This window comes from Leopardus geoffroyi, chromosome B1 (assembly GCF_018350155.1).
Source record: "Leopardus geoffroyi isolate Oge1 chromosome B1, O.geoffroyi_Oge1_pat1.0, whole genome shotgun sequence".
Taxonomy (NCBI): Eukaryota; Metazoa; Chordata; class Mammalia; order Carnivora; family Felidae; genus Leopardus; species Leopardus geoffroyi.
In genome coordinates this window covers 194,643,749-194,658,044 of record NC_059327.1, presented here as the reverse complement: position 1 = coordinate 194,658,044, position 14,296 = coordinate 194,643,749, and the positions used below count along the sequence as shown (strand labels likewise).

General features: G+C 36.7%; 1 protein-coding gene across 11 annotated transcripts in view; it reads left to right on the top strand.

Annotated features, from left to right (window-relative positions):
• Nucleotides 1-14,296, top strand: part of CPEB2 (cytoplasmic polyadenylation element binding protein 2) — a 72,689-nt gene that overhangs the window by 5,217 nt on the left and 53,176 nt on the right. For 7 of the 11 annotated variants that reach the window (XM_045474527.1, XM_045474522.1, XM_045474525.1 and 4 more), the window contains exon 3: nucleotides 9,665-9,755. In XM_045474527.1, the coding sequence (XP_045330483.1) occupies nucleotides 9,665-9,755 (91 nt within the window). Of the gene's footprint in view, nucleotides 1-627; nucleotides 718-9,664; nucleotides 9,756-14,296 lie in introns of all 11 variants that reach the window. The other 4 variants (XM_045474519.1, XM_045474517.1, XM_045474518.1 and 1 more) reach the window with 1 other exon arrangement.

The following is a 14,296-nucleotide window of genomic DNA, read 5'->3' as shown; positions in this document are numbered from 1 at the left end:
ATTAATTTAAGGACAAAATACAAAAGGATAGAGAAAATGGATACTGTAAAAAATTCTCTAAACACACGGTAGAAAAGAAGCTTCCTAAAATGTAGAAAAACCTGCTGTGTTTCTCCAGTGCATATTGAAGCTTTTAATTGGCAGCTCAAGAATGCCTTAATTTATTAATGTTTAATAGGCCACCAAAATGAGTTTCTCCTCCAATATCACTAAACTAAAATGTTAAGCAATTGTGCATAGGCTTGACTGTGATCAGCTGTGTGTATATTAAAATATACCTAGTACAGCTGTGATTATGGCAAAATAATATAAAGACTTTTTACATCCAATTAAAATTTGCCTTCACTGGTTCAGGGACTATTTTTTCCTAAATGTGGCTTAATAGTTATGATGATTAGACACTTTTTCAGGCGTTTTAAAATGCTTTATTGATATTATAGTCTAATAAAGCTATTTACAGTGAGATTTTTTTTTTCTCCTGAGACCTTCAGAGGGCCAAAGATACAAGATAGAAGGAACTTTGATTGTTTTATTTTCTTTCTTTCTTTTTATTTTTTTTTATTTTTTGTGGGTGGGTGTGGGGAAGAGAACTGCTTATTTCTGATGAAAACTTCTATGCTATTGAAGGTGAGATCTAGTTTGCAGTTACCAGCTTGGGGCTCAGATTCACTCCAAGATAGTTGGTGCACTGCAGCCGGAACATCCAGAATAGACCAGGTAGGCTGCACAGTGTATATTCTTCAGGATTTTGACTAGGAGTTTAGTGTTTATATTATGAGTAAGATTTATTATTAACTTTCCAATTATACCTTTTTAAAGCCTATGTCAGAGAGCATTAAAGCAATTTATTTTTAAAAGGTCACTTGACTTAAACTATTTAATATAAAATGTTTCATTTTCAAATTTATGAGTGATTTATAATTATTTCATTATTTCCAAAATATAAAATTTTCTTTTTGGAAAAAGGAATTATATACCCAAGAGCACCTGACTTTAAACATCAGTCAAACTGAACAGATTTTATCTTTGAGAGTTGTTTTCAGCTAGGGACAAAATTATGGATTTGCTTATCATTCAACTTTAAGTTTCATCAATATTTTACAGAATTTTTTTAGCAAATGCTTGTTATGGAATCTGCTACATTTGTCTTGAGGTATATTTCTGAAAAAGCCAGTCTTCAATTTTTTTCACCTTTATAAAAAACTTCATGTGTTTTTATTCTTTATTCTTTATTTATTCTTTATTCTAAAATTTGTCACTGCTCCTGTATACTATATTCTTCTAAATAGTCAGTTTCCTATAGAAAAACCCTAAATCAAAAAGCTAGGAATCCGTCTTAACCACATTACTTTCAAGCCCTTTGTGGTTGCAAAATGCTATCTCTTTTCCTGCAGACTAAATTTGAATTCAAACTGGGTACCCAGTGATGAGAATTATTACAGGATGAGTAGAAAACTCAGTCCTACATGAGGATTCTTTACTACAGAGCCGAAGCTTGAATGAGCATAGACTTGACATTGTGGGATCCCACTGAATGGAGCTATGTTATCTTTAGCTAAGGCTCTTCCTTAGTTAATTTGTCAACATGAGATGATTTTACAAGTAAGGACTGTATAAATAAATGAATAATATGTTTGTAAATAGCTTTCTAACCTGGAGGGTTAGCAGTAACTTCAGTAATCTACCATTAGCACCTATTGTAGACAAGTCCTACCTATTTACCAAAATAGTCCTGCCAGGATCTCCACTTAGAAATAAGTAGTTATCCCACATAATTTATAATTTATAATTTATAATTTATAATTTATAATTTATAATTTATTGTTTTGTTAACAATGTAAGTTAGCTTTCCATCTGTTTCTACCCTATTCTCCACTCTGGCTCAGTTAGGCCATATTAGTGACATTTTTATGGTAGCCCTTTTATGTTGTTCAAATTGAATACGTAAATGCCTAGGAGATGGTATGTTTGAAGAGGAAAATTATGGTAATCATTTTGAAGGTGGCAAGGGACGTGTTTTTAGAGAAGAAGAGACATAATTATTTGAAAAGCAGGTGTAGGAAGCAGCACGAGGATCCATATATGGGAGATATTAACTATGGAGAAGAAAGAAACAGATTAGCTGTCATAAAGGGACCCCCGGGGGCGGGGCACGTGTTGAGAAATGAGGTTATTGAGATGCTGTCAGTGGGTGACGTGCTGGAGTGGATAGAAGTGATGATGAAAAAAGGGAAGTTTTCAAACTGGGCTCTACAGAGGTGCCCTTCCTTGGCTGCTCTGGGAGCAGGGCCTCCAGCGCTCCCACTTAGACTTCAGTCAGAGCCACTCTGTTCTTACCCATGTTATAACTGAGCATTTCACATAAATTCATTTTACCAAAAAAGATTTAGGCGCTTAAAGATAATGTTTTTTTCTTTTGGTAAACTGCTGAGATACTAGCATTCCCTGTGGACCCTTGAAGCGAGGTGTGATGTGATGGAAGTTGAAGAGTGGTGAAGAAAAAGATGATGGAAAGTGAACTGAACTAGAAAGAAAGGAGGTCTAAAACCTGAACCTCCTTCATCTTTCTCAGTCTTTATGACATCGGAGGATACTGTTGATGGGCTTTCATCTCTTTGGGTCATAGTTTCCTGATCTATAAAAGGAGAACCTTGAACTAGATCATGGAAGGCCTTTTTAGCCAGCTCTTATACTTTCTCTGATCTATTTTGGCCATTTCTTTTCCTCCTTATCCACCGCCCCCCCCCCCCCCACACACACACACACTTTATTTTTAGAATACAAGGGTCTTAGTTTATTGGGGAGAAGGGGTGAGAATTGGACTGAGGCAGTCCAGGTGTACTGTATGGCCTCCCCAATAGGCTGAAAAGCAATGTTGTTCTCTCTTTTGAGCACCCTAAGGTACTTAACTATATAAAATTTGTTCTCTGTTTCTATCTTTCCATAAAAGGTTGAGGTATTTGAAGTTGAGGTTCTTAAAAATACAGCAACAGCTGTAAACTTCCAATTGGTATCTTAAACCATTGGGGAGTTCCTCACTATTTGGCAAAGTTAAAATTACAGAAAATTCTTAAGCACTTAAATATCTGGGGAAATATTTTCATTCTGACTTTTTTCCCCACCACGTACAACATTTTAATACTAATAAACCTCAGTTAACAAATACATTATTTTAAAACATTTAACTTTTTATTTCTTTTAGTCTCAAATCGAGTAGGCCTATAAAATATACTGAATTGTAAAACCAGAGTCTTAATTTTTGTACCTGGATACTTGAGGCCTTACCTATACCAAGAACTGGACATGTAATTAACATTCAGTAAATGGGAAAGAAATCATTCTGAAAATTGGTTTTATTTCAGTTATATATAGCATTTTTAGGGTTGGTTGGCATTCTCTTATTTTAAGTAATTATGTCCTTATGGAAAAATCTTCAAATTTAGAACTTTTAAAAACAAGGGTAGAGTTTTATGCACATTTCTGACTTTAAAATTAATGTGGGTGGGGCGCCTGGGTGGCTCAGTCGGTAAAGCATCCAACTTTGGCTCAGGTCATGATCTGACAGTCCGTGAGTTCGAGCCCCGCGTCGGGGTCTGTGCTGACAGCTCAGCCTGGTCCTGTTTCAAATTCTGTGTCTCCCTCTCTCTCTGTCCCTCCCCTGCTCATGCTCTGTCTCTCTCTGTCTCAAAAATAAATAAATGTTAAAAAAAATTGTTTTTAATAAAATTAATATAGGTATTTTAATTTCTTTAAAATGCTATTAGCTAGTTACCCTTGCAAGAAATTATACTTAGATGTGTGATTTTTAATTACCTTAAAATTGAATTTTGAATTAGATACTGAGATTTCAGTTTATTTATTCATTAATACTTGAATTTTTTAAATCAAAAAGTAAATATACTTGTAGCTGAGATTATTACTTAAAGGTTTATATATGGCACATTAGTTCTCTCTAAATAATTAGCAACGTGGTACCTTTAAAGGTGTAACATAGCCATAAAGCTTATGAGATGGTATGTCGGCCTGTCCTCTAGCTAAGGGATTATGAATATATTTAGTTCTGTATTTTTGTTCCTATGGAAGTTCTTGAGTGTGTCACATAAATTCATTGAAGATGCTTTGCACCAATCTTTAATATCCAGACTGTTATGACGACATGATAGATGATAATATGGAGGTCTCTCAGAAAAATATATTATTTGGGGTCTTTATTCACTTTGCACAAAAACAATAAATAGTAGCAGACCGAGTCCAATTTTTCATTCATTTAATCAAGCATTCCTTAAATTTTGGTTCTTAAATGTGATGAACCTCATTTAAGGACATTGGTAGTCATCAAACTGTAAACATTGAAAATGAGAGAAAATGGGTTCTCTTGTAACCTGCTTAGGTAATGGATGCTTTTTAAGTTTTGTATCCTGCATTCACTTCTCTAATTGCACTTGATACATTTTTTTTTTTAATTTGTTTATTTTGAGAGAGTGACAGACTGTGCACACCCACGAGCTGGGAGGGCAGAGAGAGAGAATCTCAAGCAGGCTCTGCACTGTCAATGCAGAGTCCTAGGCGGGGCTCAAACACACAAGCCTTGAGACCATGACCTGAGCTGAAGTCAAGAGTCAGACCCTCAACCAGCTGAGCCACCCAGGGGCCCCTGTACTTGATACATTCTTATACCGGATATTTTCTACTAGCCTTTTCATTTAACCCTTGTGGATACTAGTGTACCTTTGGCCGTTGGGGCCTTTAAAAAAATTAAAAAAAAAATTTTTTTTTTCAGTCCCTGTCATGGCACTTAGTCAAGGTTCAGATTCATAAAGGAAGTTCAAAAACTGTTATGTTCATTATGTATGAGGTAGTGTTTTAATTATCCTTGAGCTATATGGGGAGAAGTTCTGTTCTTTGCCTTTGAGAAGGTGGAAGCCCAGTTGGATGAAGAAGGGGTGTCTGTGTAGAACAACTAGAGACTGACAGGAGAGAGTAGGAGCCTGATGCTACATTGTGGAGGGAGACAGTAGCATGTCGTCTGCTGCTCATTCACCACAGTGCAATAGCACTGCGTCATCAGGAGTGTAAAATCAGTGTTTGCTTAAAATGGAGGACAGTATTAATAACAACTTTGCTCTTTTATTTTAAAGCAAAAATTGGAAAACCAAACACAAAAATGCAACAAAAGTGATCTCTCTACTTAGCCAGAAGGATATGTGTTAAAGCATCTGGTATATCTTTAAACATGACAATAGAGGGTTTTTCCATAATCCATCTCCTTATTCTTTGGGAGAATATTTCATTTTCAAGAGGAAAATGTTCTACTTGACCATGTCTTTTGAAATGAGACAGGGTTTTGCATATTTCAAAGTAAAAATGTAACATCCCATTGAAACGTTCCCTTTTAATTAAGTTTAAGTTCTTTCTGTTGTACTAGTTTTAATATTCTTGACCTCTTTAGTTCTTTTTCAGCATTTATAATCTTTTTTTTTTTTTAGATTATCCTATTTAACATGAGGATTTGAGATTAGATTACTTTGTTCTTTCTGTGTCCTGCAGTCTTTCTAGGACCGTATGGTTGCTTCTGTAAGTCTTTATGCCAAAAGTCTGGGTTTAAGAAAATAACAAAATATTAGAATACAAGAGATTATAGTTTTCCAGTGTTTTCTGAGCTTTGCCTGTTCACTGTTGTGGGATTCTGTAATCTCAGTTTATGAAAACCCATTTAAATCGATTCTTTGCCAGATAATTTTCATATTTCAGGTAGATTCCTCATAGTGATTCTTACTTTTGTGAAACTTCTTGGCTGTTTTCAAATAGTCATGTAGTAATAAACGTAGGTTAAGTTACATTGCTATGATTTTCCATATGTAAGCTAATCAGCTTTGGTGTGTTTATGTTTTCCTTAAAATGGTTTCGGGATTTTCATTTAGTTTTTAAATCAATGGCAGTTTTTGTGAACACAAATTTTTCTAATATCCTTATTTTAGAAAAATGTGTGAGTATTTGTTTATAGTCAGATTTGTTTCTGTTGTTTTTTCCAGAAGTTATATTTTAATACCCATACTTTATTTAATGGAATTACCTGTATTGTTTTAGACATGAGCCTACAGGTTTCATTAAGTCTAGAAAGTGATTTTGAGGTGTCAGGAGCTCTTTGCCTGGTCAAGGTTATTTTGTGTTTGGTGCTTTAAAAATCATGTGGGATGCAGCAGATGCTTACCAAAGTATAAGTTGGCTAATATTTGTATAATGACTTTTTTCTTTTCTTTACTAAAGCAGGAGTTTGTTTCATTATGAAAGACTTGAAATGCAAGGGAAAATAGGGACCTGATATGTGGGCATTACCCTATTTCAGTTCACCGTAGGCATTAAAGCTAAAGCTATTAATACGTGCCGGTTTTTTGAATAACCGTTGTCGGTTGACTATCTAGTGATTGATGATATTTATTGAATAGCTATTTCCCTTCTTACCTTAAGTAATTGCCCCTGGCCCATTGAGAGTACATATGGAGTCACTTCAATGATTTTACTCTAAATTTTGCTCTAAAGCAGGATCAAACTCAAACTCCTTGAATGGAGTTGGAGTGTGACTAAAAACCAAAAAACAAAAGTCATTTGGGTGGTGGTGAGAGTCACCATTAAGTTCATAGGTCTGTTAAGGATGGGGCGTAGTCTGATTCTGTTAAAGAAAACATCAGCCTGAGAAGATAGCCTTAAACCATAACGTATTTTCTTTGTAAGAATTTAAGGCAAATAGAATATAAAGTATTTATAATACATCTTAGAACCTGTACGATACAGCATACCTAATGAGGTTTCTTTGCTTAATTATGTGAACAGTTTTTATCGTGATAGTTTACATTTTTTAATTCTGTTAATTCTATTTTAAATACATCTTTATTCAACGTTTATTTATTTTTGGGACAGAGAGAGACAGAGCATGAACGGGGGAGGGACAGAGAGAGAGGGAGACACAGAATCGGAAACAGGCTCCAGGCTCTGAGCCATCAGCCCAGAGCCTGATGCGGGGCTCGAACTCACGGACCGCGAGATCGTGACCTGGCTGAAGTCAGACGCTTAACCGACTGCACCACCCAGGCGCCCCATAATACGTCTTGTCTTAGTTAACATTTGAGTCCTTATTCCTGGGGGATTTATGGTCCTGTATGTAGTCTTTGCCCTCACAGAGCTCAACTTAAATTTGCAAAGTTTTTTTAGTAGAGTTAGGGTACTATTCATTCAAAAATATTTGAGAGCCAGCTATGTTTCATAATTAGAAGGTCCTTACCCCTAATTAGCTTAGTTTAGTGGGTGAGGCAGGAAAATCAACAAATTAATTATGCATAAAGTAAAATGGAAGCACAGAAGATGGAAATATTTGGAGAGATTAGTAAAATTGTATGTAATTTTTGTCCAAGGGCCATGTTCTTCTCTATACCAGTTTTATTTCATTTATTACTTAGTACTTTGAGTGTTTTGCTTTTCTAATATGTCTATTTGCTTTGCTGTGGCTTTTCTATTATTAAGGTGGACTTTAGCCATTGTCTAGTCTGAAATAATTTTTTTCTTTTCTAGAAGATAGAGCAGAGCCTAAAGAGGTTCAGTAAACTATAAGATCAAGAAGTCCAGCACTTCTTTAAGTATGGTTTCTGGACTAGCAGTCTAAGTATCACCTGAGAACTTACTGTAAATACACATTCTTAGGGGCCTCTCTAAACCTATTGAATTTCAGACTCTGTCTCAGCAGAGTCCCAGCAGCCTGGGTCCCAGATGATTGTGAAGCATATGCTCATGTGTGAGAAGCGCTGTTGTAGTTCAGTGATTATCTGTGCCTCCTTCACCAAAGTCATGTTAATGATGTAAAATAAAGTAAGTAGGGGTGCCTGGGTAGCTCAGTCAGTTGAGCATCTGACTTCGGCTCAGGTTATGATCTCACCGCTAGTGGGTTCGAGCCCTGTGTGGAGCTCTGTGCTGACAGCTCAGAGCCTGGAGCCTGCTTTGGATTCTGTGTCTCCCTCTCTCTCTGCCCCTCCCCTGCTCGTGCTCTGTCTCTCTCTGTCTCAAAAATAAATAAACGTTAAAACAAATTTTTTTTTAATAAAAAAAAATAAAGTAAGTAAAAGACAAGGAGTACCAATGTAGCTGTATTGTGGTCATGCTGGAGTAAGAGCTCTGGCCTAGCATTGTGTCTTTAGTATTACTTTGCACACTTCTAAATTCCTCAACAGCAACTTGTTTAGTCTATAATACTGATTCTGGCCCCCTAGTTTTAAAAAGTTCACAACCCTAATTTAAACCTCAAGTGGAGTAAATAAATCAACATATTTTCACGAAAGCTTCTTAGGTTTGTCTTCAGCTTTTCAAAAGACTGTCTCTAAATCATCCCTAGATTGTGGACTCCTTTGGAAAACCGATGAAAGTCATAACCCTTTTCTTCAGGAAAAAAAAATATGTGTACACACCCATACAGGATATTGTACATAATCTCAGAGATTTCATGGTCCTTCTTGGAGCTCATGCAGGTTAAAAAATGCCTAATTCTGATTTCTGCAGAGAGTTTTTCCCCTACTTTTCTGATTCTTCCCTTTTTCTGTGTTAGTCTTTTTTTTTTTTGGAGAGTTAAAAATGGCCCGCCCTGACTCTCCTTCATATACAGACACTTGTACAAACACCTACACACACTTAAATGGGTGGGGGTCACCACTGAAATTTTTATTTGTTTGTTTGTTTGTTTTTGGTGACTTAGGGGGCATGGGCCAGAGCTTGCTGTGGTAGTTCCCTATGTGTATTTGTTCAAGTACATTGAGGGTGTGTTGGGCAGAATAACAGTATAAATTCATTAAGCATTAAAGAATCAGATTCCTTCTATAAGTAAGTTGAGAGATTTAACATTTAGCAAACAAGACTCCCAGCTACACAAAAGACTTTGTTCTGGGACTTGATGAGGCAGGAAACTTGGAAGGTTGGAATATTGTCATCCTTTTCCTCCCTCCACCCTCTGCCTTTTTTGCAGGGTTTGGAGGGAAAGCGGATTTAGAAATGCAGAGACCAACATGTGAGAACTTCAGAGAGCAAGATTTGAATATAAGTATTCTAGGTGTTAGTCTCTGTTCTGATATTAATAGTTTCATTCTTTTGATTTTTATGGTATGAGATGTTTATGCATTTATTATTGTGAAATTCTGACCAAGTCAAATAATGTGTACCCCGTTTGATAGATATTTAAAGTGTGGTGCCATTATGGGATTAATTCCTTTCCCCCAAAATATTTATTTTTCAAGTGCCAGTGTCTTCCTGGATATATGAGAAAAGTATAGAAGTTAAATAACAACTAAAACTGCTTCCTACGTGTATAACATTCCACAAATCTTTTTAAGTTGAGAGTGATAACAGTAGCAATTATTTTACTGTATTAATGCTGCCAGTGAAATAAGATTATTTTTGGTATGTGATTTTGGAGATCTTAAATGTAGCATTCTCTCCAATACAAGAGATATTATAGCTCATGAGATCTTTAGCTACTGATACTGTCTTGGGATGCAGACTGATAAGTAATATATTAATCAGATGTCCTCTTTTATGTAAGAAGGTTTAGATGGTATGGTATATTTATCATCAGTTTTTGAAAACTTGTATAGATCATATTGAGTCTATTTTTTTTCTCTTCTTCTAGGATCGAAGTAGAATGTATGACAGTTTGAATATGCACTCTTTGGAAAATTCCCTTATTGATATTATGAGAGCAGAACATGATCCTCTTAAGGGTAGGTGGCTTTTTTTTTTCCTTGTATCACCCACCGCTTTGTCTCACCATTTTATGCAGGAAAATGAGCACTAAGTAGCACTTATGTTATCTATAAAATTGTACTATGTTTGTTAATAAAAACCTTTGTGAAATGTCATACTTTTTCCTTTGTAGCTTATATAGATACTTGCTGATTTATGCAGAGAGAAATGTAAACCTGTGTCTCTTGTTATTCAACAAAAAGCCACTGTTTAGAGATATCTTGCAGTTTACCAGAGGTTGAAGAAAGGATCTAAAATTGTTTAGTTCAGGGGCACTTGGGTAGGTCACTGGGTTAAGTGTCGGACTCTTGATCTCAGTTCAGGTCTTGATCTCAGGGTCGTAAGTTCAAGCCCTGCATTGGGCTCCACGCTGGGTGTGGAGCCTACTTTAAACACAAATGAAAATGAATGAAGAATAAATACATAAATAAATCTGCATGCACCGTATTAGCTTCAGCCCACACACTTGAAAAAAAAATTATGAAGTAACTTTTCCAAAATTCTATCAAATTCAGAAATAAAAAAAAATGCCTTGGAATATTTGTATTTACAGTTCACAGTGATTCCAACCTAAAATTGTCCTTTCCCCATTTTTCTTCTACCATCATAGGATTTTGAAAGGGGATATTTTATGGGAGCTTCTCTGAAGTTTCATACAAGTTGGGGCGAATTAGGAAAAAGAGTCAGCCCCACTGATCCCACAGTATCAGCCTTACTGTTAACTGTATCTGAAGATATTCCATTAACATACTTGTTTTTATTTGTCTGTACATTACTTATTATTTTACATTTCTTTGTACAATATATCTCCTTGCCTTTCAGTAGTAACAGTGAACATCTAGCAAACTGTGTGCACTTGGGTGATAAGAGATATGTTATTTATTGCTGCATAATAAATTATTCCACAATTTAGCAGCTTAAACAACAATAAATATTACCTCACAGAGTTCTACGGGTCGGGATTCAGGAGCAGCTTAACTGGTTAGTTCTGGCTCTCTGAATCAAAACCATGTGTTACTCGGTAATTTGTCCATATTTTTAATTCTATAAAGCCAAATAAGAATTCCCTTATAAGATTTTAGCCCAAAACTGTAGCACTTCAGTGTCGGCAGCAAGGTGGTGGCTTGAGGCTGTGTTGGCAGTACTGGTCAGTTATCCAAACGGTTTGTTCTGTTTCTGGATTTTGTTAGTTTCTTGTCTAATTCCCTTATTTTTAAGGGGCTTAAGAAGTTAAAGGGATCATCATTAGTGATTGTTAGCAATGTGTGGGGATGGTAATTCTCCTCCTCAGAAACTAATAAGGATTATTATACTTTGGGATTTGGGTTTTTTTTTTTGGCGGGGGGTGGGGGTGGGAGGGTTGGGTGGAGGGAGCTGCTTCTAACCAAAACCCAGTCTAGTTTTTCGAGTATCTGTATATGGGGTCTTTTTCTCTTTCACTGTTTTGCTGACAGTTCCAGTGGCATCTGTCTTCTATCCACTGTTTGATAATAGAATCCAGTAGTTTATGATTACGAAGAACTTCCCTCTCTTCATTTCTTTGGTTTATGTAGAAAGAAAACTCTTAGAAATTCTAATGTAAGATAAAGTTATCATCAGCTGTTACCAGCAAATAATGAAAAGGTTTTCATTGTCGTTTCTCCCAGTCGTCTTTAAAAAGGCCTTTTAAAGATGTTAAGAGAAACCATTCTCATTTCAAGTTTTCTTTTTTTCTAAAGTCTATGTTATAATAAAACTGGAGAAGACTTTGAAAAAGAAAATGGAAGCAGCATAAGACCAAGAGGAATTTAATAATTAAAAAACAAATCTCAAGTGAAGGCAAAATTCTTTCGTTAGAATGGGAAGGGGAAAATGTGCTCAGTACCACCTTTAGGAATTATGGTAACAAATCTCTGTTCCTTTTTTTTTTTTTTAATGTTTATTTATTTATTTCAAGAGAGAGAGTGAGCAGGGGAGGGGCAGAAAGACAGGGAGAGAGAGAATCCCAAGCAGGCTCCCAAGAGCCTGACGTGGAGGTCAGTCCCACCAACCATGAGATCATGACCCGAGCTGAAATCAAGAGTCAGAGGTGTAATTAACTGAGCCACCCAGGCACCTCACAACTCTCTAATTGGGAGTGTTTTGTATCCTACATTTATTATGGTAGGAAAGAAAAGAAAAAAATAAATAAAGAAAAACATTGAGAGATACCTCTATAGAGGAAGAAAGAAGACCGGTACTTGTGCATACTGCCATCAAATGGCTATTAAAATGGTCCTGATGCACCACAGCTACTACTGAAAGACTCTTCTTGTCTTACTAGTACAGACTTCACTGCCTTCTGGGACATCCTGTCATGTATCTTCCTCCTGGTACTCTGATCATTGCATGTTTTCTCTGGGCGGGACCTCGGTAAAATCTGCTAAAGCAAGGTTGTGACAGAACAGAAGAAACCAGTCTGTGGACTTCCCCCGTTTGTCCAGTCATTGTCTTCAGGGCAGCACTGCAGCCTGTGTCCCATCTCTTCCATCTCATCTTTTCATTCCTTTCAGAAAACTCTGTCCACTGTTTAATACAAGTTTAATACAGTCTTTTTTTTTTTTTTTTTTTTTTTTTTTTCAAAAAATAGAATTAATCTTACTTTATCCATTTTAAATGTTTTCAAAGGTCAGCCATGTGCTTTGTCTTCCTTATGGGATCTAATGGAAAGGCAGTTGCAGTGTAAATTTTTTAATGAATTTCTTGTTTACCTATTAATGATGAAAGCTTCTAGAAAATTTTTCACATGAACTTAAGTGATAAGAGATTTTACTGTTATGTATTGCTGTATAGCAAATTACTCCTAAGTTTAGCAGCTTAAAACAACAATAAACATTTATTGGCTCCACAATTTCTGTAGGTTAGAATTCAGGAGCAGTTTAGCTGCTTGGTTCTGGCTGAGGATTTCATGAGGTAGCAGTCATGTGAAGGCTTGACTGGGGCTGGATGTTCCTTTTCCAAGGTGACTCACTCATGTGGCTGGCAAGTTAGCACAGGCCATTGGTAGGAGAACTCAGTTACTCACCATGTTGAGCTTTCCATGGGGTGTCCTCACAATATATTTTCTGGATGCCCCTCCCCATCCCCGCCCTGAGCAAAGATCCAGACTTGAGGTTAATGTTCCAGGGTCTTCTATGACTTAACTTCAGAAGTCTTACACCGTCACTTCCATGGCATCCTACCAGTGACATAGGTCAGCCCTACTCAACTGGGGGGGGGGGGGGCACTACTCAAGAGATGTGAATACTAGGAGGCAAGCATAAGTGGAGGGGGTCACGGAGGCTGACTTCCACAGAGATAAAGGCAGAAACTATAAATTGGCATTCGGTTTTACTTTTCTAAAGGAAAAGAGAAACTACTCAAGGTAAGAGTTAATGTCAGTAGAAGAGAAACAGTCAAGCAGCTCTCTGGAATCCAAAGGAAGTCTGGCAGGTTACTGGTCTGAGAACTGACTGATTGTACTAACACCTCCCATCCCCAGTGAAGTCCAGAATACTTCACTTTACAGCTTGTTTCCATTTTCCCATTCTCCAGTGGTTTTTACAGGTCAGTAGGGGAACCTCTATTATTTACTGTTAAGGTTCTGTGGGTTAGCATAGCAGGTAGGAAGGGTCTTGTCTCATGGGGGCTCTGCAGATGTGAAGTGACGGCAAACAAAGATGGAGTTCTGGATGCACGTTAGTCCATAGAGTGTGCCTACTTTTGTACCAGGCAATGTCCAAGACCTTGGCTGTAATTGTGTAAAACAGATACAGTCTCTGTTCTTAAGGGATTTACAGCCTGCTAGAAAGAAGAGACCTTATAGTTATATGTATAATGTACATACATACGTGTGATATATTAATATAATGTTTATATACACATAATCTAAACCAGAGTGTTTGAAGTGCCATGGAGGGAGATGATAAGGTGCTTGGGTAGGTCATAAGTAAAGGGAGAGAGATACTTAATTTATCTGTGGAGTGAAGAAAGCTAAGACCGTAAGCTTGAACAGCACAAAGATGATAAACTACTGGCAGAAAGTGTCAGCTAGACAGAGGGGCCGGGATGTATGGAAGAGCTTGTCACATTTGAGGAACTGAAAGCAGACAGTCCTGGCATAGCTCATTTAGGGCTACCTGATGCTGACTGGCTATAACTGGATATAACTGCTCAGCCCTAGGGAGCAGGTGCTGTCTTCTCCAGGTCGTGAGCACTAACACACCATTTTATGCTTTCCTTAGTATTCGTGACACTGATCTGTTTTTATTTATTCTGCATTGGTTTCTTGCCATGAACATCTCATTTTCTGATGACCGTCTTCATTCTTGGCAAATATTTTTCTTTTCAAAGGAAGAACAAATACAGATTCTTTTAATGCTTAAAGCAAATCATGCTTTGCCAACTGCAGTTTCACAATTTTGCATTTTGTTTTTGCATACCTATATTAAATAATCTGTGATCTTGCTATGTATGTGTGGGTCAATTCATTCTGCTTTAAACAAAAGAACAAGACGGTGAT